The sequence below is a fragment of the Ranitomeya imitator genome, chromosome 5 (assembly GCF_032444005.1).
Source record: "Ranitomeya imitator isolate aRanImi1 chromosome 5, aRanImi1.pri, whole genome shotgun sequence".
In the NCBI taxonomy this organism is placed as follows: Eukaryota; Metazoa; Chordata; class Amphibia; order Anura; family Dendrobatidae; genus Ranitomeya; species Ranitomeya imitator.
Window position 1 is genome coordinate 278957128 of NC_091286.1, and position 25718 is coordinate 278982845.

General features: G+C 43.0%; 1 protein-coding gene across 1 annotated transcript in view; it reads left to right on the forward strand.

Moving 5' to 3' along the window:
• Window positions 1-25718, forward strand: part of LOC138637734 (nephrocan-like) — a 43748-nt gene that overhangs the window by 6403 nt on the left and 11627 nt on the right. Inside the window, exon 2 of the mRNA XM_069726647.1 lies at window positions 17950-18091. Coding sequence (XP_069582748.1) covers window positions 17950-18091 — 142 coding nt within the window. The remainder of the gene's footprint in view (window positions 1-17949; window positions 18092-25718) is intronic.

Consider the following 25718-nt stretch of genomic DNA (forward strand, 5'->3'; position numbering starts at 1 on the left):
AAGAGTCGCAATACTTTCAGACGTGGTTAGCTGTTGTGAATTCTGTTGTTAAGCTCCCTCCTGTGGTCATGAATGGTACTTCGGCTGGTTCTGTCCATGGGCTTCCTCTGGTGGTTGTAAGTGGGGCTGTGGCTTCTGAGGTTCCTTCCACAGGTGACAAGGTTAATTCGTTAGCTGGCTGCTCTATTTAACTCCACCCAGATCTTTGCTCCATGCCACCTGTCAATGTTCCAGTATTGGTCTAGTTCGCTCCTGGATCGTTCTTGTGACCTGTCTTCCCAGCAGAAGCTAAGTTCCTGCTTGTTTTTCTCTGTTTGCTATTTTTTCTGTCCAGCTTGCTATTTTGATTTTTGTCTTGCTTGCTGGAAGCTCTGGGACGCAGAGGAAGCGCCTCCGCACCGTGAGTCGGTGCGGAGGGTCTTTTTGTGCCCTCTGCGTGGTCTTTTGTAGTTTTTTGTGCTGACCGCAAAGTTACCTTTCCTATACTCTGTCTGTTCAGTAAGTCGGGCCTCACTTTGCTAAATCTATTTCATCTCCGTGTTTGTAATTTTCATCTTTACTCACAGTCATTATATGTGAGGGGCTGCCTGTTCCTTTGGGGAATTTCTCTGAGGCAAGGTAGGCTTTATTTTTCTATCTTTAGGGCTAGCTAGTTCCTTAGGCTGTGACGAGGCGCCTAGGGAGCGTCAGGAGCGCTCCACGGCTATTTCTAGTGTGTGTGATAGGATTAGGGATTGCGGTCAGCAGAGTTCCCACGTCTCAGAGCTTGTCCTGTATTATTTGTAACTATCAGGTCATTCCGTGTGCTCTTAACCACCAGGTCCATTGTTGTCCTCACCACCAGGTCATAACAGTTAGCACAAGATATGTTCTCAGACCCCTTAGCAAATGGGTTTGTGGGGCTGTGGGGCCTTCGATATCCACTTTCTTTCCTTGTTCTACCTGTCTGGCTGGGATAGCACGCGCGCGGGGTCGCGTGTGCAACAGATCAAGTGCTTGGCAGTTAGACAATGGCATTGAAGCTGATGTTCCTCTCTTCTCTCTTCTTCACACAGGTATTTTAATCCATCATCCATTTGTGTGCTGACTGCAAGTGTGAACAGAACCAGATCTAGCAAGCTTTGCTTATGGTATTTTAATCCATCATCCATTTGTGTGCTGGCTGCAAGTGTGAACAATACCAGATCTAGCAAGCTTTGCTCATTGTATTTTAATCCATCATCCATTTGTGTGCTGACTGCAAGTCTGAACAGAACCAGATCTAGCAAGCTTTGCTCATGGTATTTTAATCCATCATCCATTTGTGTGCTGGCTGCAAGTGTGAACAGTACCAGATCTAGCAAGCTTTGCTCATTGTATTTTAATCCATCATCCATTTGTGTGCTGACTGCAAGTGTGAACAGAACCAGATCTAGCAAGCTTTGCTCATGGTATTTAAATCCATCATCCATTTGTGTGCTGACTGCAAGTGTGAACAGAACCAGATCTAGCAAGCTTTGCTCATGGTATTTTAATCCATCACTCCTGTGTTGCTTTTTTTTTTTTCTTTTTTCTTTCTCTGTTTTTGGTTTCTGATTTAAAGTGTTCAAAGCTATCTTTTTTTTCTTCCTTTTTCCCACTGTTTTATGGCCTTGTTCAGCATTGGTTGTTTACCCTGCATAGTAACGCCTGTTCTGGCCTTATGCTAATTGGTTAATTGCTGATTGTGGCCATTTGGTTTCTGATGCTAGCAGTCATTTCATTTCATATATATTTAGTCTGGCTGGGATAGCAGCGCGCGGGGTCGTGTGTGCAACAGATCAAGTGCTTGGCAGTTAGACAATGGCAGTTGGACAGGGCAGGAGACAGGTAAGGTGCTTAAGTTTTTCAAACAATCATGCTTCTTGGTCAGTCATACTACATTATGCATTGATCATTTCAATCTGCTTCTTATTTGTGTTTACTTCTGCTTTCTCACAACTCGCCCGCCCTTTAACACATTCTGGGCACTCTCTCTATATCCACCCCTCCCTTCTCCCCTCACCCATGTATAACTCTGAGGCTCTACTGACATTTCTTCACCACTCCAAACCAGCCGCTACCTCCATGCAGCACTCAAAACATTCAGGCAAATCATCCCACTACCTGTTCTGTTTTTTTCTCCTTCTACTAGTTTCAGGAGACATCTCCCCCAACCCTGGGCCTCCCTCCACCAGCATACATTACTCTCCTCCAGCTGTATATAGAAACCCTGCTAATTTTATTAACATTCATTGCATGCCTTCTCCTATCGCTTTCCACTGTGCTCTCTGGAATGCACGGTCTGTCTGTAACAAACTAACTTACATTCACGATCTTTTCCTCTCTAATTCCCTTAACCTTCTGGCTATTACAGAAACCTGGATCCAGCACTCAGACACCACCGCCGCTGCCGCTCTCTCATTTGGTAGGCTGAAATTTTCACATACCACCAGACCTGAGAACAGACAGGGTGGAGGTGTTGGTTTGCTCCTTTCATCACAATGTGCTTTCCAGGTCATCCCCCCCGGTTCCCTCACTTACATTTCCTTTCTTTGAAATCCACGCCGTCAGACTCTTTAAGCCAGTGGTCCCCAACTCCAGGCCTCGAGGGCCGCCAACAGTGCAGGTTTTCAGGATTTCCTTAGTATTGCACAGGGGTTGGAATCATCACCTGTGCAGATGATCACATTACCACCAATGCAATACTAAAGAAATCCTGAAAACCTGCACTGTTGGCGGCCCTCGAGGCCTGGAGTTGGGGACCCCTGCTTTATGCCCTTCTCCTTGCGGGTGGCAGTTGTTTATCTCCCTCCAGGATCCTCCCGCCTGTTTTTAGACGACTTTGCCACCTGGCTTACTTACTTTCTATCCTGTGACATCCCCACCCTGATCATGGGAGACTTTAACATACCCATCAATGATCCCCACTCCCAATCTGCCTTTCATGTTCTTTCTCTAACTTCTCCATTTGGCCTCTCACAGTTTACTAATTCTCCTACGCATGAGGATGGGAATACTCTGGACCTGGTTTTCTCCCATCCCGGATCACTGCATAACTTTACTAACTCCCCTCTCCCGCTCTCGGACCACAACCTTCTTTCCTTCTCTTGAAGACACAAAAAGAGCACAGCGAGGTCAAAAATACTCTGTTGTAAAGAAGTCACAGTAAATGAGCAAGTGCTAGTCAAAAAATGAAAAAAACACAGGGTATTTAGTTAATACGTTTTTTTGCAAAAAAATGTATATTAAGCTGCTCCACCAATCGCCAAGGTATACCCATAATAGAGCAGTCCTATCTAATGTATATAATCCCTATCTGATGTATTTAAAAACCTGATCATCTGTATAGTGCCTGTATAAGCAGGGTTCAGAGAGAAAATATCCATGTGGACATGCAGGATGGAACAGCTTTTGTGCAAATGGCCCACAGAGGAGTGGTGGACTCCCCAGTCTTGTAGAAACAAGAGAACAATTATAGAAACAAAAACACATGGGTTACTTGCACAGTGAACAAGTCTGTGGAAACCTGTTCACACCACCAAGAAACTTGAAGACACAAAAAGAGCACAGCGAGGTCAAAAATACTCTGTTGTAAAGAAGTCACAGTAAATGAGCAAGTGCTAGTCAAAAAATGAAAAAAACACAGGGTATTTAGTTAATACGTTTTTTTGCAAAAAAATGTATATTAAGCTGCTCCACCAATCGCCAAGGTATACCCATAATAGAGCAGTCCTATCTAATGTATATAATCCCTATCTGATGTATTTAAAAACCTGATCATCTGTATAGTGCCTGTATAAGCATGGTTCAGAGAGAAAATATCCATGTGGACATGCAGGATGGAACAGCTTTTGTGCAAATGGCCCACAGAGGAGTGGTGGACTCCCCAGTCTTGTAGAAACAAGAGAACAATTATAGAAACAAAAACACATGGGTTACTTGCACAGTGAACAAGTCTGTGGAAACCTGTTCACACCACCAAGAAACTTGAAGACACAAAAAGAGCACAGCGAGGTCAAAAATACTCTGTTGTAAAGAAGTCACAGTAAATGAGCAAGTGCTAGTCAAAAAATGAAAAAAACACAGGGTATTTAGTTAATACGTTTTTTTGCAAAAAAATGTATATTAAGCTGCTCCACCAATCGCCAAGGTATACCCATAATAGAGCAGTCCTATCTAATGTATATAATCCCTATCTGATGTATTTAAAAACCTGATCATCTGTATAGTGCCTGTATAAGCAGGGTTCAGAGAGAAAATATCCATGTGGACATGCAGGATGGAACAGCTTTTGTGCAAATGGCCCACAGAGGAGTGGTGGACTCCCCAGTCTTGTAGAAACAAGAGAACAATTATAGAAACAAAAACACATGGGTTACTTGCACAGTGAACAAGTCTGTGGAAACCTGTTCACACCACCAAGAAACTTGAAGACACAAAAAGAGCACAGCGAGGTCAAAAATACTCTGTTGTAAAGAAGTCACAGTAAATGAGCAAGTGCTAGTCAAAAAATGAAAAAAACACAGGGTATTTAGTTAATACGTTTTTTTGCAAAAAAATGTATATTAAGCTGCTCCACCAATCGCCAAGGTATACCCATAATAGAGCAGTCCTATCTAATGTATATAATCCCTATCTGATGTATTTAAAAACCTGATCATCTGTATAGTGCCTGTATAAGCAGGGTTCAGAGAGAAAATATCCATGTGGACATGCAGGATGGAACAGCTTTTGTGCAAATGGCCCACAGAGGAGTGGTGGACTCCCCAGTCTTGTAGAAACAAGAGAACAATTATAGAAACAAAAACACATGGGTTACTTGCACAGTGAACAAGTCTGTGGAAACCTGTTCACACCACCAAGAAACTTGAAGACACAAAAAGAGCACAGCGAGGTCAAAAATACTCTGTTGTAAAGAAGTCACAGTAAATGAGCAAGTGCTAGTCAAAAAATGAAAAAAACACAGGGTATTTAGTTAATACGTTTTTTTGCAAAAAAATGTATATTAAGCTGCTCCACCAATCGCCAAGGTATACCCATAATAGAGCAGTCCTATCTAATGTATATAATCCCTATCTGATGTATTTAAAAACCTGATCATCTGTATAGTGCCTGTATAAGCAGGGTTCAGAGAGAAAATATCCATGTGGACATGCAGGATGGAACAGCTTTTGTGCAAATGGCCCACAGAGGAGTGGTGGACTCCCCAGTCTTGTAGAAACAAGAGAACAATTATAGAAACAAAAACACATGGGTTACTTGCACAGTGAACAAGTCTGTGGAAACCTGTTCACACCACCAAGAAACTTGAAGACACAAAAAGAGCACAGCGAGGTCAAAAATACTCTGTTGTAAAGAAGTCACAGTAAATGAGCAAGTGCTAGTCAAAAAATGAAAAAAACGAAAAAAACACAGGGTATTTAGTTAATACGTTTTTTTGCAAAAAAATGTATATTAAGCTGCTCCCATGTGTTTTTGTTTCTATAATTGTTCTCTTGTTTCTACAAGACTGGGGAGTCCACCACTCCTCTGTGGGCCATTTGCACAAAAGCTGTTCCATCCTGCATGTCCACATGGATATTTTCTCTCTGAACCCTGCTTATACAGGCACTATACAGATGATCAGGTTTTTAAATACATCAGATAGGGATTATATACATTAGATAGGACTGCTCTATTATGGGTATACCTTGGCGATTGGTGGAGCAGCTTAATATACATTTTTTTGCAAAAAAACTTATTAACTAAATACCCTGTGTTTTTTTCATTTTTTGACTAGCACTTGCTCATTTACTGTGACTTCTTTACAACAGAGTATTTTTGACCTCGCTGTGCTCTTTTTGTGTCTTCAAGTTTCTTGGTGGTGTGAACAGGTTTCCACAGACTTGTTCACTGTGCAAGTAACCCATGTGTTTTTGTTTCTATAATTGTTCTCTTGTTTCTACAAGACTGGGGAGTCCACCACTCCTCTGTGGGCCATTTGCACAAAAGCTGTTCCATCCTGCATGTCCACATGGATATTTTCTCTCTGAACCCTGCTTATACAGGCACTATACAGATGATCAGGTTTTTAAATACATCAGATAGGGATTATATACATTAGATAGGACTGCTCTATTATGGGTATACCTTGGCGATTGGTGGAGCAGCTTAATATACATTTTTTTGCAAAAAAACGTATTAACTAAATACCCTGTGTTTTTTTCATTTTTTGACTAGCACTTGCTCATTTACTGTGACTTCTTTACAACAGAGTATTTTTGACCTCGCTGTGCTCTTTTTGTGTCTTCAAGTTTCTTGGTGGTGTGAACAGGTTTCCACAGACTTGTTCACTGTGCAAGTAACCCATGTGTTTTTGTTTCTATAATTGTTCTCTTGTTTCTACAAGACTGGGGAGTCCACCACTCCTCTGTGGGCCATTTGCACAAAAGCTGTTCCATCCTGCATGTCCACATGGATATTTTCTCTCTGAACCCTGCTTATACAGGCACTATACAGATGATCAGGTTTTTAAATACATCAGATAGGGATTATATACATTAGATAGGACTGCTCTATTATGGGTATACCTTGGCGATTGGTGGAGCAGCTTAATATACATTTTTTTGCAAAAAAACGTATTAACTAAATACCCTGTGTTTTTTTCATTTTTTGACTAGCACTTGCTCATTTACTGTGACTTCTTTACAACAGAGTATTTTTGACCTCGCTGTGCTCTTTTTGTGTCTTCAAGTTTCTTGGTGGTGTGAACAGGTTTCCACAGACTTGTTCACTGTGCAAGTAACCCATGTGTTTTTGTTTCTATAATTGTTCTCTTGTTTCTACAAGACTGGGGAGTCCACCACTCCTCTGTGGGCCATTTGCACAAAAGCTGTTCCATCCTGCATGTCCACATGGATATTTTCTCTCTGAACCCTGCTTATACAGGCACTATACAGATGATCAGGTTTTTAAATACATCAGATAGGGATTATATACATTAGATAGGACTGCTCTATTATGGGTATACCTTGGCGATTGGTGGAGCAGCTTAATATACATTTTTTTGCAAAAAAACGTATTAACTAAATACCCTGTGTTTTTTTCATTTTTTGACTAGCACTTGCTCATTTACTGTGACTTCTTTACAACAGAGTATTTTTGACCTCGCTGTGCTCTTTTTGTGTCTTCAAGTTTCTTGGTGGTGTGAACAGGTTTCTACAGACTTGTTCACTGTGCAAGTAACCCATGTGTTTTTGTTTCTATAATTGTTCTCTTGTTTCTACAAGACTGGGGAGTCCACCACTCCTCTGTGGGCCATTTGCACAAAAGCTGTTCCATCCTGCATGTCCACATGGATATTTTCTCTCTGAACCCTGCTTATACAGGCACTATACAGATGATCAGGTTTTTAAATACATCAGATAGGGATTATATACATTAGATAGGACTGCTCTATTATGGGTATACCTTGGCGATTGGTGGAGCAGCTTAATATACATTTTTTTGCAAAAAAAGTATTAACTAAATACCCTGTGTTTTTTTCATTTTTTGACTAGCACTTGCTCATTTACTGTGACTTCTTTACAACAGAGTATTTTTGACCTCGCTGTGCTCTTTTTGTGTCTTCAAGTTTCTTGGTGGTGTGAACAGGTTTCCACAGACTTGTTCACTGTGCAAGTAACCCATGTGTTTTTGTTTCTTTCCTTCTCTGTCAAGAATTGTCTCCTCACCCGGGACACCCCCACTTACCACACTTATCGGAATACACGCACCATTAATACCCAGCAGCTTATGGACAACCTCCACACTTCTCTAGCCCCCATCTCCTCCCTCTCCTGTCCAGACTTAGCATTGTCACACTTGAATATTACACTGAAGAATGCCCTAGATGAAGCAGCACCTTCTACACGCAGAAAGACCCGACACAGACAACGGCAGCTCTGGCACACTATGCAAACACGCTTTCTTCAGCGTTGCTCAAGGTGTGAGAGCGGCAGTGGAGAAAATCTCCCTTTGCAGAAGACTTCATCCACTATAACAGTGGTCCCCAACTCCAGGCCTCGAGGGCCGCCAACAGTGCAGGTTTTCAGGATTTCCTTAGTATTGCACAGGGGTTGGAATCATCACCTGTGCAGATGATCACATTACCACCAATGCAATACTAAAGAAATCCTGAAAACCTGCACTGTTGGCGGCCCTCGAGGCCTGGAGTTGGGGACCCCTGCACTATAAGTTCATGCTCAAAACCTATAACTCTGCCCTTTCTCTGGCCAAACAATCCTACTTCACCACTCTCATCACCTCACTATCCAACAACCCAAAACGACTTTTTGAAACCTTAAACTCCCTCCTGAAACCTAAAGTACAGGCCCCCATCACCAATCTCAGTGGTGAGGATCTGGCCACTTATTTCCTAGAAAAAAATCAACCACATCCATCAGGATATCTCAGCCCAATCTCCTCAGTGCCTGGATCCCCTTCCCTGCCGCACCTCAAGCTCACTAGACATCTTTAACCCTGCTGTTCTGTTGGTCAAAAATGACCGACTTTGAACTTCAATATTCTTTAAAATATTCAAGATGCGGCTCTGAAACCCGTGGCCGACCGACCCATCCTCATTTAAGTCAATCAACCACAAGTTTCAGAACCGCATCTTGAACACCCCAAAAAATACCAAAGTTCAAAATAGGTCTCCCTAGACCGAACAGAACAGCAGGGTTAAGCCTGTTTCAGAAGAAGAAGTTTCCAAGCTCCTCACTTCTGCTCGGCCTACGACCTGCAACAGTGACCCCATTCCTTCACCTCTCCTGCAGTCTCTCTCACCAGTGGTCACCTCTCACCTGACTAAAATATTTAACCTCTTTCTTTCTTCAGGTATCTTTCCCTCCTCATTTAAACATGCCATCATTACCCCTTTACTTAAAAAGCCATCCCTGGACCAGAACTGCACTGATAACTACAGACCTGTCTCTAACCTTTCCTTCATCTCTAAACTCCTGGAACGCTTGGTCCACTCCCGTCTAATCCGCTATCTCTCGAATAACTCTCTTCTCGACCCCTTACAATCTGGTTTCCGCTCTTTACACTCCACTGTAACTGCCCTCACTAAAGTCTCTAATGACCTAACAACAGCTAAATCCAAAGGTGATTGCTCTCTGCTGATTCTCCTGGATCTATCTGCTGCATTTGATACTGTGGATCACCAGCTCCTTCTCACTATGCTCCGCTCCATAGGCCTCAAGGACACAGCCCTCTCCTGGTTCTCCTCCTACCTCTCTGACTGCTCCTTCACTGTATCTTTTGCCGGCTCCTCTTCCTCTCCTCGTCCCCTTACTATCGGAGCTCCTCAGGGCTCAGTCCTAGGCCCCCTCCTTTTCTCTCTATACACTGCCCCTATTGGACAAAAAAATCAGCAGATTTGGGTTCCAGTATCATCTCTATGCTGATGACACCCAATTATATACTTCTTCCCCTGACATCACCCCTACCCTAATTCAAAATACCAAGGATTGTCTGCCTGCTGTCTCTAACATCATGTCCTCCCTCTATCTGAAACTAAATCTCTCCAAAACTGAACTACTTGTGTTTCTCCCTTCTACTAACCTCACTCTACCCAACATCGAAATTACCCTGGAGGGTTCAACCATAACTCCAAAGCAGCATGCCCGCTGTCTTGGGGTCATATTCGAGACCGAAATTCTTTTACTCCCTATATCCGATCACTCACCCGCTCCTGTCACCTGCATCTTAAAAACATCTCCAGAATCCGACCTTTTCTCACCGTTGAAACTGCTAAGACTCTTACTGTCGCTCTTATTCATTCTCGTCTGGACTACTGCAACTCTCATCTGATCGGTCTCCCTCTTACCAAACTTTCTCCTCTCTAATCCATCTTGAATGCGGCAGCCAGGGTCATATTTCTGTCCAGCCGCTTCACCGGTGCCTCTATCTTGTGCCAGTCATTACACTGGCTACCCATTCGCTACAGGGTCCAGTTTAAACTCATTTCTCTCACCCACAAAGCTCTCCACAGTTCTGCACCACCTTATATCTCCTCTCTCATCTCTGTCTATCGCCCTACACATGCCCTCTGTTCTACAAATGACCTAAGACTAACATCCCCCGTAATCCGGACCTAGCATCTCCGTCTGCACGACTTCTCTCATGCTGCGCCTGCTCTCTGGAATGCACTTCCCCAGATGATCACACTGATACCTAGCCCCGACCTATTCAAGTGCGCTTTGAAAACCAATCTCTTCAAACAAGTCTACCACATCAACTACTCAGTAAACTAACTTTGCCCTGTTCCCTCCTTCCAAATATTATTCTGAATCTGCACCCTACTATTCATCTGTCTCCACACCCTCCATACACATGATATCTGCACTTGATACTTGACTATTGCACTTAAACACAAGGGTTGATGACCGGATCATGCAGCTTTATATGAAAATCCCTATTATTGGAATTGCTAGACCTGAAATAACAAGCACTTTTCACCTATTGTGTCCCCATTTCATTGTAGATTGTAAGCTTGCGAGCAGGGACCTCACCCCTAATGTCACTGTTTAAAATGTCTTAACCTGTACTGAATTTATTGTCTGTACATGTCCCCGCTTAATTGTAAAGTGCTGTGGAATATGTTGGCGCTATATAAATAAAAATTATTATTATTACCTATTTTTAATTTTTCCTTTATAACTCTTCTATTACATTTCTTAATTACATTAATCTTTCTCCTTCGCATTTAAGAAATACAAACAAGTTACATGTTATAGCATAAATATAGTTGGTTTATAATATTAGTGCTGAAATAACATTTGGGAAGGGGAAAGGGAATGATTGATTCTGTACTTTCATTTGTTTAATATGTAATGTTTTCAGATGTTACAAAAAGTACTTTAATTGCTTAATAAAAAATATATTAAATTATAAAATTACATTAATAAAATAATTTTTTCATTTTTTTCCCGTATGTACCACTGTGTTTTATTTTACTTTACACAAATAACTTTACACACTGAAAACCTGAATGAAATCCAGTAATGTGATGGAGAGAATTGTGTACCTAAGCATTACAAACCTAATTAAAATTCATACCAGTAAATATTATATAGAAAAGAGACAGCACTGGAGAGAATTTTTACAAAAAAATACAACCTTTAATTTTCCCATAGTACATAGCAACCTTCACAAAGCGTTGTCTCTCCTCTTTCCATATGATAGATAGCAGGGACAGCTGCTTCTTCAGAGGATCCCACCATTACTTCCACCACTATGGGAATGAATAGAAATATTAAACACACCTGTATTTGCATGGCTGATCAGTATCACATAGTAACCTTGCTTTGCCCCCTTACTTGCGATGATGTGTAATGGAGGGGGCATCCAGTAAGCAGCAACATGTTTCAGAAAACTGATAAAGAGGTAAATAGAGGTCACTATGCACATATGCTAGGGTGATAAACCAAAGCAGTGAGTGCGTCATTAATTGCTAACCATCAACGATCGATAAAGCACAGTTGTCCAATTTTTTGTGTGCGCTGCTTTCTTGGATTGTCATAGAGCAGTATTCCTAAGGCTACGTTCCCAAGATGAGTTTTTTTTGCGGTTTTTGTGTTGCCGAATTTCTGCACCATTTCTACAGCTATTATTTAAATTAGTTTTTTCATTGCGCTTTGGTATGCATTTTTTTAACATGTTTGTATTGCTGCGTTTTTTGTCTCTTTGTGGTGTGTCATGCATTAAATAAAGTTGCTTTGTTTTTGATACTTTCTGTTTTTTTTGCTTTGACAAAATTTATTGCTATACTTAGATGCGGATAACATGTGTTTTTGATGCGTTCTGCTATGGAAATGGACTAAAAACGTATATGCGTGTTTTACCTGCGGAATTTCTGCACCTAATGCAAGTCTAGGGGGAAATTCTGCACAGAAAACTCAGCAAAGCCACATGAGAAATTGACATGCTGTGGCGTTGACGCAGCTTTAAAAAGAAGCAAAATGGGCATGAGATTTCTATAAATCCCATCCACTTTGCTGGAACCGTAAAACGCTGTGTTTTTGAAGAAGCAAAAACACGCAGTGTCTAAAATTTACCAGAAACTCGTCATGGTACATAGAGAGTGAGAACACAGCCCCTTATAACTGTGAAAGCTACAGGTCCCATATTATTATTATTATTATTATTTATTTATATAGCGCCATTAATTGCATGGTGCTGTACATGAAAAAAGGGGGTTACGTACAGGGTTATAGATAACGTTTACAGTAAACAAATTTACAATGACAGCCCAGTACAGAGGGGGGAGGACCCTGTTCTTTAGGAGTTACATTCTACGTGATAATGGGGATTAGACAGAAGGTCGGGGGAGCGGCAGCTCTGGCGGTTGGTGGCGCGGCAGCTCTGGCGGTTGGTGGCGCGGCAGCTCTGGCAGTTGGTGATGCGGCAGCTCTGGCGGTTGGTGGCGCGGCAGCTCTGGCAGTTGGTGGCGCGGCAGCTCTGGCAGTTGGTGACGCAGCAGCTCCGGCGGTTGGTGACGTGGCAGCTCCAGCGGTTGGTGACGCGGCAGCTCCGGCAGTTGGTGATGTGGCAGCTACGGCAGTTGGTGACGTGGCAGCTCGGGTGGTGGTGAGGCGGCAGAATGTTATTGCAGGCTGTAGGCTTTCCTGAAGAGATGGGTTTTCAGGTTCCGTCTGAAGGATCCGAGGGTGGTGGATAATCGGACGTGTTGAGGCGTGGAGTTCCAGAGGATGGGGGATATTTGGGAGAAATCTTGGAGGCGGTTGTGTGAGGAATGAATAAGTGTGGAGGAGAGTAGGAAGTCTTGGGAGGATCAAAGATCACGTCAGGGAAGATATTGGGAGATTAGTTCAGAGATATAGGGAGGGGACAGGTTGTGGATGGCTTTGTAGATCTGTGTTAGTAGTTTGAACTGGATTCGTTGGGGAATTGGGAGCCAGTGCAGGGATTTGCAGAGGGGAGAAGCAGGGGAGTAGCGAGGAGAGAGGTGGATTAGCCAGGCAGCAGAGTTGAGGACAGACTCGAGCGGTGCAAGAGAGTTAGCGGGGAGGCCACAGAGGAGAGTGTTGCAGTAATCGAGGCGGGAGATGATGAGGGCGTGCACAAGAGTTTTAGTAGATTGTGGGCTGAGGAAGGGACGGATTCTGGCAATATTTTTGAGTTGGAGGCGACAGGAGCTGGGAAGAGTTTGGACGTGCAGCTTGAAGGACAGGGCAGAGTCGAGAGTTATCCCGAGGCAGCGGATTTCTGGTGCAGGAGAGAGCGTGATGCCGTTTACTGTAATAGATGGATCAGGTGGGGGGGGGGATACGTGAGATGGGGAAAGATGATGAGCTTGGTTTTGTCTACATTGAGCTTTAGGAAGTGAGAGTTGAAGAAGGAGGATATATATATATATATATATATATATATGTATATATATATAAATGCATTTACTTTATACTTAAAGGGGGCTTCCACTTTCAGTAAGATGGACCCCAAAGTGTGTAAAATGCATATAATTCCATAGTCATCAAAAACTCACTCACCCTTATTCCAACATCAGCTTCTGGCCTCTGCTGCATTCCTGATGTTGTTACTAGAGCAGTGATGTCACTTTAACAATTGAGTGTGATTTCAAACACCTCAGCAACTACAACTCTCCTTTGACAGTCGACTTTGTGGTATACCCCTCTCCCCACACTGACTGCCGTGAGATAAAATCTCAAAGTGTTTGTAATAATACTCAGCTCTGCTGTATACTAAACAGTAGCTTCAGAGATCAGGCCTGTTTATCATTACTTATCACAGGAAAAGGTATGTTCTCCTAACCCTCTGGTAGGGTGCACAACTTGTGGCCTGGGTGCCATATGCGGCCTGCAGTGGCATTCTTTACAGCCTGTAGTGCAGCGGGGTTGGTTCAGTGTGACAGGCAGTGACCACAGGAAAAGTTCACAGAAAACGTGTTTTAATGTCCACACTCACACAGTGTACAGCATACGTCATCCTCCGGATCACATTTGGGAAACAAAATAGTCTGTGGGAGTCCGGTTGCCGAGGGCAACGGCAGCACTGTATCACGCTGCAGGCTGCAAGGAGTCTGCTCTGCTGGCTCTGTGTTAACACACAGACTGAGCTTCTGCAGAGCCGACTGCTCCGCAAGTTGCAAACTCCAAAACGACACACCAAAACCCTTGCTGCAGGGTTTTTTTTAACTGGAATCTGTGGCCATGGGCCACTTGCAAGACCCAGCCTGAAGGAAACGGACCGCACAGCTACCTTTCTGTAGTGTGTTTCAAAAATAAAAGCCACAATGGGTTTTCCTGAACAATGTCTTGGCCAAAGAGCTTGACCAGGTCCATGCTTACTTTTATTTTGCTTCGTGACTCATAGACGTCCTGCTGTGACCACAAGGCACTCCATCAGGTCTAATAGGACTCCATCCGTATCCTGGGGAACACACATCGACCCTCGCATATTATCCCCCTCCCTGCCTCACAAGCCCCAAACCATATGAACAGAAATATGCCTGAATGACAAGTTAGCTACAAATATATGTGAGAAACTTCAAGTGGAAGATTAGAGGCAAGCACTTGAGGAATAGGTTGTAAAGAACTGAGAATGGTAATTTGTTGAATTTGCAGCACTAAGAAGTAACATTTACCGTAATCAAAAGCTTTTTTTAATCAAATATACCTTAACAGGCCAAATTACATGTTAGCGTATGACCCCTTCATTGACATCACCTTCACAATTCTTGCATCCATTGAATTTGTGAGTTTTTGGATAGTTTCAGCTTGAATTTCTTTGCATGAAGTCAGAATAGCCTCCCAGAGCTTTTGTTTTGATGTGAACTGCCTCCCACCCTCATAGATCTTTTACTTGAGGATACTCCAATGGTTCTCAATAGGGTTGAGATTAGGAGGATGGTGGCCACACCATGAGCTTCTCTCCTCTCATGCCTATGGCAGCCAATGAGTCAGAGGTATTATTTGCAACATGAGATCCTTTTTGCCACGAATGGCTTGGTTCTTCTTTTTGTACCATGGATGAAATTCTATATTCTTCGTCAAGGCCATTTTCACACCTTCAGGGACCAGAAAGCAGCCTACCAGCTCTGTCCCCACGATTCCGGCCCAAAACATGATTATGCAACCTCCTTACTGATGTTGCAGCCTTGTGGGGACATGTTGGTCATCAACCATTTAATATGAAGTTAAAGTGCTTCTGATCAGGACAGGAGTTGCAGAAATCAGACGCTTTGGTCTTTTGGCTCCTCTCTGTCGCAGTAAAGCTGCGACAGCATCATTTGAATTTTGGAACACAAATTTGGTGAAAATAGATTGTGGGCACCATGTCGCATGTGCAGGGCCCCTAAGGAGCCTAAACTGCAGAAACCCCCCACAAGTGACCCCATTTTGGAAAATATACCCCTTGAGGATTTTATCCAAGGGTATAGCAAGCATTTTTAACTCACAGATATTACACAGAATTTTATAACATTAAGTCGTCATATTGAAAATTTTCAATTTTTTTCACTAAAATTTTGCTTTAGCCCCAAATATTTGAAGGAGGTAAGACGAAAAAATGGACCGCACAGTTTGTTACCCACTTTCTTCTGAGCACGGCAATATTCCACATGTCAAAAAGTTCTGTTTGGACACACAGCCATGCTCGGAAGAAAAGAAGCGACATTTGGTATTTGGAATGTAAATTTGGCTGGAATAGATTACAGACACCATGTCTCATTTGCAAGGTCTCTGAGGTACCAAAACAGCAGAAACCCCCACATTTGACCCCATTTTGGAATTCATCTAGGGATGTGTTAAGCTTGTTGAACTCGTAGGTGCTTTGCAGAACTTTAAAATGTGGATGTGAAAATGAAAATTAAGTTTTTTCAGCTATAATTCTGTTTTTTCACAATGGATAATAGGAGAAAACAGACCCCATAGTTTGTTACTCAATTTCTCTTGAACACAATGATACCCAATATGTGGTCAAAAATTGCTGTTTGGACTCATGGCAGGGCTCAGAAAGGCAAGAGCACTATTTGATTTTTGGAGTGTAAATTTGCCTAGGATAGACTGTGAATGCCATTTCGCATTTGCAGCGGCCGTGACATGCCAGTACAGCAGAAACCCCCCACAAGTGACCCTATTTTGGAAATTAGACCCCTCAAGGAATTCATTTATTGGTTTACTAAGCATTTTTAACTTACAGGTGATTCACAAAACTTTATATTTAGATGTGATAACTAAAAATTACATTCTTTCCACAAAAATATTGATTTAGCACCAAACTTATAATTTACACAAGGGACAATAGGAGAAAATGGATCCCATTATTTGTTATGCATTTTTTATCAAACATGGTAGTACCCCATATGTGGTTGTACACTACTGATTGAGCAAAGGGCAGAGATTAGATGGGAAGGAGCGCTACTTGGCTTTTAGAATGCACATTCTGTTTGAATGCAGTAGATTGAGGGTGCCATTATCCGAGCCCTTGAGGTGCCAGAACAGCAGAAGCCCCACAATTGATCCCATATTGGAAACTTTACTGCTGAAGGAATTCATCTTGGGGTGTAGTAAGTATTTTGAATCTACAGGTGCCTCACAGAATGAATAAAATAGGCACATGGAAATAAAATATTTTAGTGGTGAAAATTGTATTTTTTTATTTGCTGCAAATTTTCAGTTACACAAGGGTTAATAGATTAAACTGGATTCCACAATTTATTAGGAAATTTCTCCAGAATATGGTGATGCCCATATGTCATCAGAAACTACTGTTTGGCCACACGCCAGAGCTGAGAAGGAACGAGTGTTATTTGGCATTCTGAGCATAGATTTTGCTAAAATAGTTTGCTAGTGACATTTTCGGAGCTCTTAAGGTGCCATAGTAGCAGAAAAAATAAAAAAGTGACCCCATTGTAGAAATTACACCTCTCTTCATCTACAGTTGCAGTGACTATTTTGTAACATCCACGTTTTTTAACCCCTGTTAACCATTTATATATCGCTGTTGTGATTGACAGCAGTATTTAAGGGGTTAATCAGCCTTGATTGGTAACAAAACCGGCCGGAGATGATACAGCAGGTTGTCCGATGTGATGAATATCTGTCACCCCCGGGAACTGCGCCAATGGGGGGTGCCATTCACTTATTCCTCAGTACCGTTAAAAAGTGGCGCTGAGGAGTAAGGCCCCTTAATGACCACCATTAACAGGCGTATAGGTGGTCATTAAGGGGTTAAAGATGAACTTTAGACAAACCACATATATTCCGCACCACAAGAAATGCAACTACATAACGCCGTAAAAATAAAGCAAAACCTTGGTTTTTGAGTGCATCATTTTTACTGCCAAGAGAGCAGGTTTTGGCTGCCGAAAAAATGCTTAAAAATCACTGTGTGTGAACATAGCCTAAGGCCACATTCACACGCTGAGTATTTGGTCAGTATTTTACATTAATATTTGTAAGCCAAAACCAGGAGTGTCCTAAGACTTTCTAATCTAAGTCTACCTGTCTATTATAAAAAAAAATAGTTCTTCTGCCCCTATGTGTGACAATAAATAAAGGATATTTTTTGTCTGGATATGCCTACAAAAGTAAATCCAGGTTTATTCTCAAAACCACACATTATCTTTCCAAATAGCTCGGACTTGTCAAGTTTATGATCTATTTCTAAAGTCACTTAATGAACTCATTGATAAAGCTATCTGGTATATATAGGTTATCAGAAAACACACACAGTGTAGATAACCACATTCCAGTACCCTGGTTACTGCAAACTGGTATTTACCCATAGGACCAGCTCCGGCCCAGTCACTATTGTTTCCTATCACCTGTAAATACACATAACCACCATATATACCCCACATATAGCATTTCTTGGGCCTATGGGTAGTACGCCAAGCACAATGATGATCACCACTGTGCTATGTCTTGTTCTCTGCGTCCACAGTTGTCTGGCCTCCTGCCCTCGACGCTGCAGCTGTGACTCCCCCAGGACCGTCCAGTGTTACAGAGTGCTGGCCATCCCCGGTAATATCCCTGCCACCATTGGGAAACTGTACATTAGCCACAGCAAGATCAAGCACTTACAGGTAAGAAGGGCGTCAATAATGCTAATGTCATTTCTTGTATGGTTTTATCCTTTTTGTTATCAGTACACATCAGTATTTTCGATCAGTATTTCATCAGTATTTAAACCAAAACCAGGTGCAGTTCCAAATCTCAAAAGACATGTGATTCTTTGGTTCACACGACCATATAAACTTTTTTTTTATTAATTACTTGCATGTTAAAGAATTGCAATGTATCCGTAAAAAAAAGGATGATATAATGTGGCTCCATGTAGTAGCCAATATTGTTTGATCACCCATAGACTTAAATGGGTGAGTTTCATCTAATTTATGGGAAAAAGTAGCACACGCATGCATTTTTTACATGCAGATTCGGTCAGTGAAAAAAATCGCTGATCAGCCCTGCTCTATTGAATTACATTGGTACAAGTGCTGTACGTTTTTTCTTTATAAACGATAAGGTGGTGTGAATGAGCCTATACAGTTCCTCTCCTTATTTCACTTATAACTAGAGATGAGCAAATTTGTTTGGGTCCCTGCTTATTCGGCAAGCTATAGCGCTTACCAAATAAGCTGCAGCGGGAACCCGGATACATGGAACGTGCTGGCTGTTCAGCTGTTTGGCTCCGCAGCTGCATGTGTTGCGGCTCCAGGTAGCCAGGAAAGCGCTATAGTTTGCCGAATAAGAGGGGAACCCGGGCAAATTCGCTCATCTCTATTTATAAATACTGATGAAAGTGACCAAAAATCTGACATGTGACTAAAGCATTAGTTTGACAGCATCATAGACAAATATTTTGTTTCTGTCGTTTGTCTTTACCAAAAGGCAAAGCTATAGGACTATAAAAGAAAATAGGCACTTATCTAAATAATAGCTTTTTTATATGTGTATTAAACATCCACTACGCTCAAAGCTTATGGCCATAATGGCTGTGGTCACACGTGCGAAAAACTCACAAAAGTCTCGCATCTCAACATCCGGCACTCAGGACTGGAGCATGCGGCTGCATAGAAATACATGCAGCCGCACGCTCCAGTCCTGAGTGCCGCCGGCAGTGTCGCGTATTGAGATGCAAGACTTGTGCGAGTTTCTCGCACACGTGACCCCAGCCTTAAAGGAAATCTGGCATGTCAAAAAATGCTGTTAACCTGCAGATATGGGGTTAATTTGCAGATTTGCAGGTTAATAGCATTCTAAAGCCATGTGGCCACTGCACTGAAAGCCCAACTAATGGGAGGAAATTAACTTTACTCCTCCTGGCATCCTCTGACATTCAGTCATAGAGGTGCAGCCGACGTAGCTTCAGTAACCGCTCAGTGCAAAGTGAGCGACAGCTGTAACCAAGATGTAGCACTGACTGACAGCCGGATCATCAGTGCAGAATGAACGACAGCTGTAACCACGACGTGGCACTGACTGACAGCCGGATCATCAGTGCAGACTGAGCGACAGCTGTAACCATGACGTGGCACTGACTGACAGCCGGATCATCAGTGCAGAGTGAGCGACTCCTGTAACCACGACGTGGCACTGACTGAGATCGGTCTCACACGTCCTGATATTTCCAGTACTGGTAAACATGGTACTGGAGATATCCGTGTCCGTGTGTCCGTCTGTGTACTATGTGCGGCACACATGTGGCAGTAAGCGCTGTTCCCCTGCGTGCGCTGTTGAACTCGGCTGTCATCCCTTCTCCCGTTTGGCCGGCGAGCAGGGGAGAATAAATTAAAGAAAAAAACTACGTGTGGTCCCCCCTATATTTTTAAGCAAACCTGGCAAAACTCACAGGTCTGGGCTGCTATTCTCAGGCTGGTAAAGGGCCATGGATATGGGCCCCCCAGCCTAAAAACAGCAGCCCTCAGCTGCCCAGAAAAGGCACATCTATTACATGCCCCAATTCTGGAGCTTTGCCCGATTCTTCCCACTTGCCCTGTAGCAATGGCAAGTGGGATAATGAGGGGTTAATGTCACCTTCCTATTGTAAGGTGACATTAAGCCGGCTTAGTAATGGAGAGGCTTCAATAAGACGCCTCTCCATTACTAGTCCTATAGTTGATAAAGGGTTGGTCGACGCTCATAGCAATGCAGGAATTCAGCTACATAGCAGCGATCTGAGCATCGCTTCTATGTACCAGAGCCGATCAGGCCATGCCAGCTTCTAGCCTCCCATGGAGGCAATTGAAGCATGGCAAAAGTAAAAAAAAATGTTTTAAAAAATATGAAAAAAATAAAAAAAATATAAAAGTTTAACCCCTCTGTGACCTTAGACGTACTATCCCGTCGAGGTGCCCTGGGCTTATCTGACCCTGGACGGGATAGTACGTCATAGCCGATCGGCCGCGCTCACGGGGGGAGCGCGGCCGATCGCGGCCGGGTGTCAGCTGCTTATCGCAGCTGACATCCGGCACTATGTGCCAGGAGCGGTCACGGACCGCCCCCGGCACATTAACCCCTGGCACACCGCGATCAAAGATGATCGCGATGTGCCGGCGGTGCAGGGAAGCACCGCGCAGGGAGGGGGCTCCCTGCGGGCTTCCCTGAGCCCCCCGCAGCAACGCGATGTGATCGCGTTGCTGCGAGGGTCTCCTCACCTCCCTCCCTGCTCGAGCCCCGGATCCAAGATGGCCGCGGATCCGGGTCCTGCAGGGAGGGAGGTGGCTTCACAGAGCCTGCTCAGAGCAGGCACTGTGAAGCAGCCTGCACTCCTATCAGATCAGTGATCTGACAGAGTGCTGTGCAAACTGTCAGATCACTGATCTGTGATGTCCCCCCCTGGGACAAAGTAAAAAAGTAAAAAAAAAATTTTCCAAATGTGTAAAAAAAATTAAAAAAAATATTCCAAAATAATGAAAAAAAAAAAAAAAATATTATTCCCATAAATACATTTCTTCATCTAAATAAAAAAAAAAAACCAATAAAAGTACACATATTTAGTATCGCCGCGTCCGTAACGACCCGACCTATAAAACTGTCCCACTAGTTAACCCCTTCAGTAAACACCGTAAGAAAAAAAAAAAAAAAACGAGGCAAAAAACAATGCTTTATTATCATACCGCCGAACAAAAAGTGGAATAACACGCGATCAAAAGGACAGATATAAATAACCATGGTACCGCTGAAAGCGTCATATTGTCCCGCAAAAAAAGAGCCGCCATACAGCATCAGCAGCAAAAAAATAAAAAAGTTATAGTCCTGAGAATAAAGCGATGCAAAAATAATTATTTTTTCTGTAAAATAGTTTTTATCGTATAAAAGCACCAAACCATAAAAAAATGATATAAATGAGGTATCGCGGTAATCGTACTGACCCGAAGAATAAAACTGATTTATCAATTTTACCAAACGCGGAACGGTATAAACGCCTCCCCCAATAGAAATTCATGAATAGCTGGCTTTTGGTCATTCTTCCTCACAAAAATCGGAATAAAAAGCGATAAAAAAATGTCACGTGCCCAAAAATGTTTTCAATAAAAACGTCAACTCGTCCCGCAAAAAACAAGACCTCACATGACTCTGTGGACCAAAATATGGAAAAATTATAGCTCTCAAAATGTGGTATTGCAAAAAATATTTTTTGCAATAAAAAGGGTCTTTCAGTGTGTGACGGCTGCCAATCATAAAAATCCGCTAAAAAACCCGCTATAAAAGTAAATCAAACCCCCCTTCATCACCCCCTTAGTTAGGGAAAAATAAAAAAAAATGTATTTATTTCCATTTTCCCATTAGGGCTAGGGTTAGGGCTAGGATTAGGGTTAGGGTTAGGGCTAGGGTTAGGGCTAGGGTTAGGGCTAGGGTTAGGGCTAGGGTTAGGGCTAGGGCTAGGGTTAGGGCTAGGGTTAGGGCTAGGGCTAGGGTTAGGGCTAGGGTTAGGGCTAGGGTTAGGGTTAGGGCTAGGGTTAGGGTTAGGGTTAGGGCTAGGGTTAGGGCTAGGGTTAGGGTTAGGGCTAGGGTTAGGGCTAGGGTTAGGGCTAGGGTGAGGGCTAGGGTGAGGGCTAGGGTTAGGGTTAGGGTTGGGGCTACAGTTAGGGTTGGGGCTAAAGTTAGGGTTAGGGTTCAGATTACATTTACAGTTGGGAATAGGGTTGGGATTAGGGTTAGTGGTGTGTCAGGGTTAGAGGTGTGGTTAGGGTTACCGTTGGAATTAGGGTTAGGGGTGTGTTTAGATTAGGGTTTCAGTTATAATTGGGGGGTTTCCACTGTTTCGGCACATCAGGGGCTCTCCAAACACGACATGGCGTCCGATCTCAATTCCAGCCAATTCTGCGTTGAAAAAGTAAAACAGTGCTCCTTCCCTTCCGAGCTCTCCTGTGTGCCCAAACAGGGGTTTACCCCAACATATGGGGTATCAGCGTACTCAGGACAAATTGGACAACAACTTTTGTGGACCAATTTCTCCTGTTACCCTTGGGAAAATACAAAACTGGGGGCTAAAAAATAATTTTTGTGGGAAAACAAAAAGATTTTTTATTTTCACGGCTCTGCGTTATAAACTGTAGTGAAACACTTGGGGGTTCAAAGTTCTCACAACACATCTAGATAAGTTCATTGAGGGGTCTAGTTTCCAATATGGGGTCACTTGTGGGGGGTTTCTACTGTTTAGGTACATTAGGGGCTCTGCAAACGCAATGTGACGCCTGCAGACCAATCCATCTAAGTCTGCATTCCAAATGATGCTCCTTCCCTTCCGAGCCCTCCCATGCGCCCAAACGGTGGTTCCCCCCCACATATCGGGTATCAGCGTACTCAGGACAAATTGGACAACAACATTTAGGGTCCAATTTCTCCTGCTAACCTTGGAAAAATACAAAACTGGGGGCTAAAATATAATTTTTGTGGAAAAAAAAATATTTTTTATTTGCATGGCTCTGCGTTATAAACTGTAGTGAAATACTTGGGGGTTCAAAGCTGTCACAACACATCAAGATGAGTTCCTTAGGGGGTCTACTTTCCAAAATGGTGTCACTTGTGGGGGGTTTCTACTGTTTAGGTACATTAGGGGCTCTGCAAACGCAATGTGACGCCTGCAGACCATTCCATCTAAGTCTGCATTCCAAATGGCGCTCCTTCCCTTCTGAACCCTCCCATGCGCCCAAACGGTGGTTCCCCCCCACATATGGGGTATCAGCGTACTCAGGACAAATTGGACAACAACTTTTGGGGTCCAATTTCTCCTGTTACCCTAGGGAAAATACAAAACTGGGGGCTAAAAAATAATTTTTGTGGGAAAAAAATTTTGTTTTATTTTTATGGCTCTGCATTATAAACTTCTGTGAAGCCCTTGGTGGGTCAAAGTGCTCACCACACATCCAGATAAGTTCCTTAGGGGGTCTACTTTCCAAAATGGTGTCACTTGTGGGGGGTTTCAATGTTTAGGCACATCAGTGGCTCTCCAAACGCAACATGGCGTCCCATCTCAATTTCTGTCAATTTTGCATTGAAAAGTCAAACTGCGCTCCTTCCCTTCCGAGCTCTCCCATGCGCCCAAACAGTGGTTTACTGCCACATATGGGGTATCAGCGTACTCAGGACAAATTGGACAACAACTTTTGAGGTCCAATTTCTTCTCTTACCCTTGGAAAAATAAAAAATTGGGGGCAAAAATATAATTTTTGTGAAAAAATATGATTTTTTATTTTTACAGTTCTGCATTATAAACTTCTGTGAAGCACTTGGTGGGTCAAAGTGCTCACCACACATCCAGATAAGTTCCTTAGGGGGTCTACTTTCCAAAATGGTGTCACTTGTGGGGGGTTTCAATGTTTAGGCACATCAGTGGCTCTCCAAACGCAACATGGCGTCCCATCTCAATTCCTGTCAATTTTGCATTGAAAAGTCAAATAGCGCTCCTTCCCTTCCGAGCTCTCCCATGCGCCCAAACAGTGGTATACTGCCACATATGGGGTATCAGCGTACTCAGGACAAATTGGACAACAACTTTTTGGGTCCAATTTCTCCTGTTACCCTTGGTAAAATAAAACAAATTGGAGCTGAAGTAAATTTTTTGTGTAAAAAAGTTAAATGTTCATTTTTATTTAAACATTCCAAAAATTCCTATTAAACACCTGAAGGGTTAATAAACTTCTTGAATGTGGTTTTGAGCACCTTGAGGGGTGCAGTTTTTAGAATGGTGTCACACTTGGGCATTTTCTATCATATAGACCCCTCAAAATGACTTCAAATGAGACGTGGTCCCTAAAAAAAAATGGTGTTGTAAAAATGAGAAATTGCTGGTCAACTTTTAACCCTTATAACTCCCTAACAAAAAAAAAAATTGGTTCCAAAATTATGCTGATGTAAAGGAGACATGTGGGAAATGTTACTTATTAAGTATTTTGTGTGACATATCTCTGTGATTTAATTGCATAAAAATTCAAAGTTTGAAAATTGCGAAATTTTCAAAATTTTCGCCAAATTTCCGTTTTTTTCACAAATAAACGCAGGTACTATCAAAGAAATTTTACCACTATCATGAAGTACAATATGTCACGAGAAAACAATGTCAGAATCACCAGGATCCGTTGAAGCGTTTCGGAGTTATAACCTCATAAAGGGACAGTGGTCAGAATTGTAAAAATTGGCCTGGTCATTAACGTGCAAACCACCCTTGGGGGTAAAGGGGTTAAATCACCCACCTTTGCCCCATTCAAAATAAAACAATAAAAAAAAATCAAACATACACATATTTGGTATCGCTGCATTCAGAATCGCCTGATCTATCAATAAAAAAAAGGATTAAGCTGATCGCTAAAGGGTATAGCAAGAAAAAAATTCAAAACGCCAGAATAACGGGCAATCAAAAGAACATATCTGCACAAAAGTAGTATCATTAAAAACATCAGCTTGGCACGCAAAAAATAAGCCCTCACCCGACCCCAGATCACGAAAAATGGAAACGCTACGGGTATTGGAAAATTGCGCATTTTTTAAAAAAATTTAACCCCTTTCTGACATGGGACGTACTATCCCGTCGAGGTGGGGTGGGCCCCCATGACCACGGACGGGATAGTACGTCCAGCGCGATCGGCGGCGCTCACGGGGGGAGCGCTGCCGATCGCGGCCGGGTGTCAGGTGTTATCGCAGCTGACATCCGGCACTATGTGCCAGGAGTGGTCACGGACCGCCCCCGGCACATTAACCCCTGGCACACCGCGATCAAAGATGATCGCGATGTGCCGGCGGTATAGGGAAGCTTCCCGCAGGGAGGGGGCTCCCTGCGGGCTTCCCTGAGCCCCCCGCAGCAACGCGATGTGATCGCGTTGCTGCGAGGGTCTCACCTCCCTCCCTGCTTCCTCCAGCCCCGGATCCAAGATGGCCGCGGATCCGGGTCCTGCAGGGAGGGAGGTGGCTTCACAGAGCCTGCTCAGAGCAGGCACTGTGAAGGCTGCAGCGCTGCATGTCAGATCAGTGATCTGACAGAGTGCTGTGCACACTGTCAGATCACTGATCTGTGATGTCCCCCCCTGGGACAATGTAAAAAAGTTAAAAAAAATTTTCAAAATGTGTAAAAAAAAATTAAAAAAATATTCCTAAATAATGAAAAAAAAAAAATATTATTCCCCTAAATACATTTCTTTATCTAAATAAAAAAAAAACAATAAAAGTACACATATTTAGTATCGCCGCGTCCGTAACGGCCCGACCTATAAA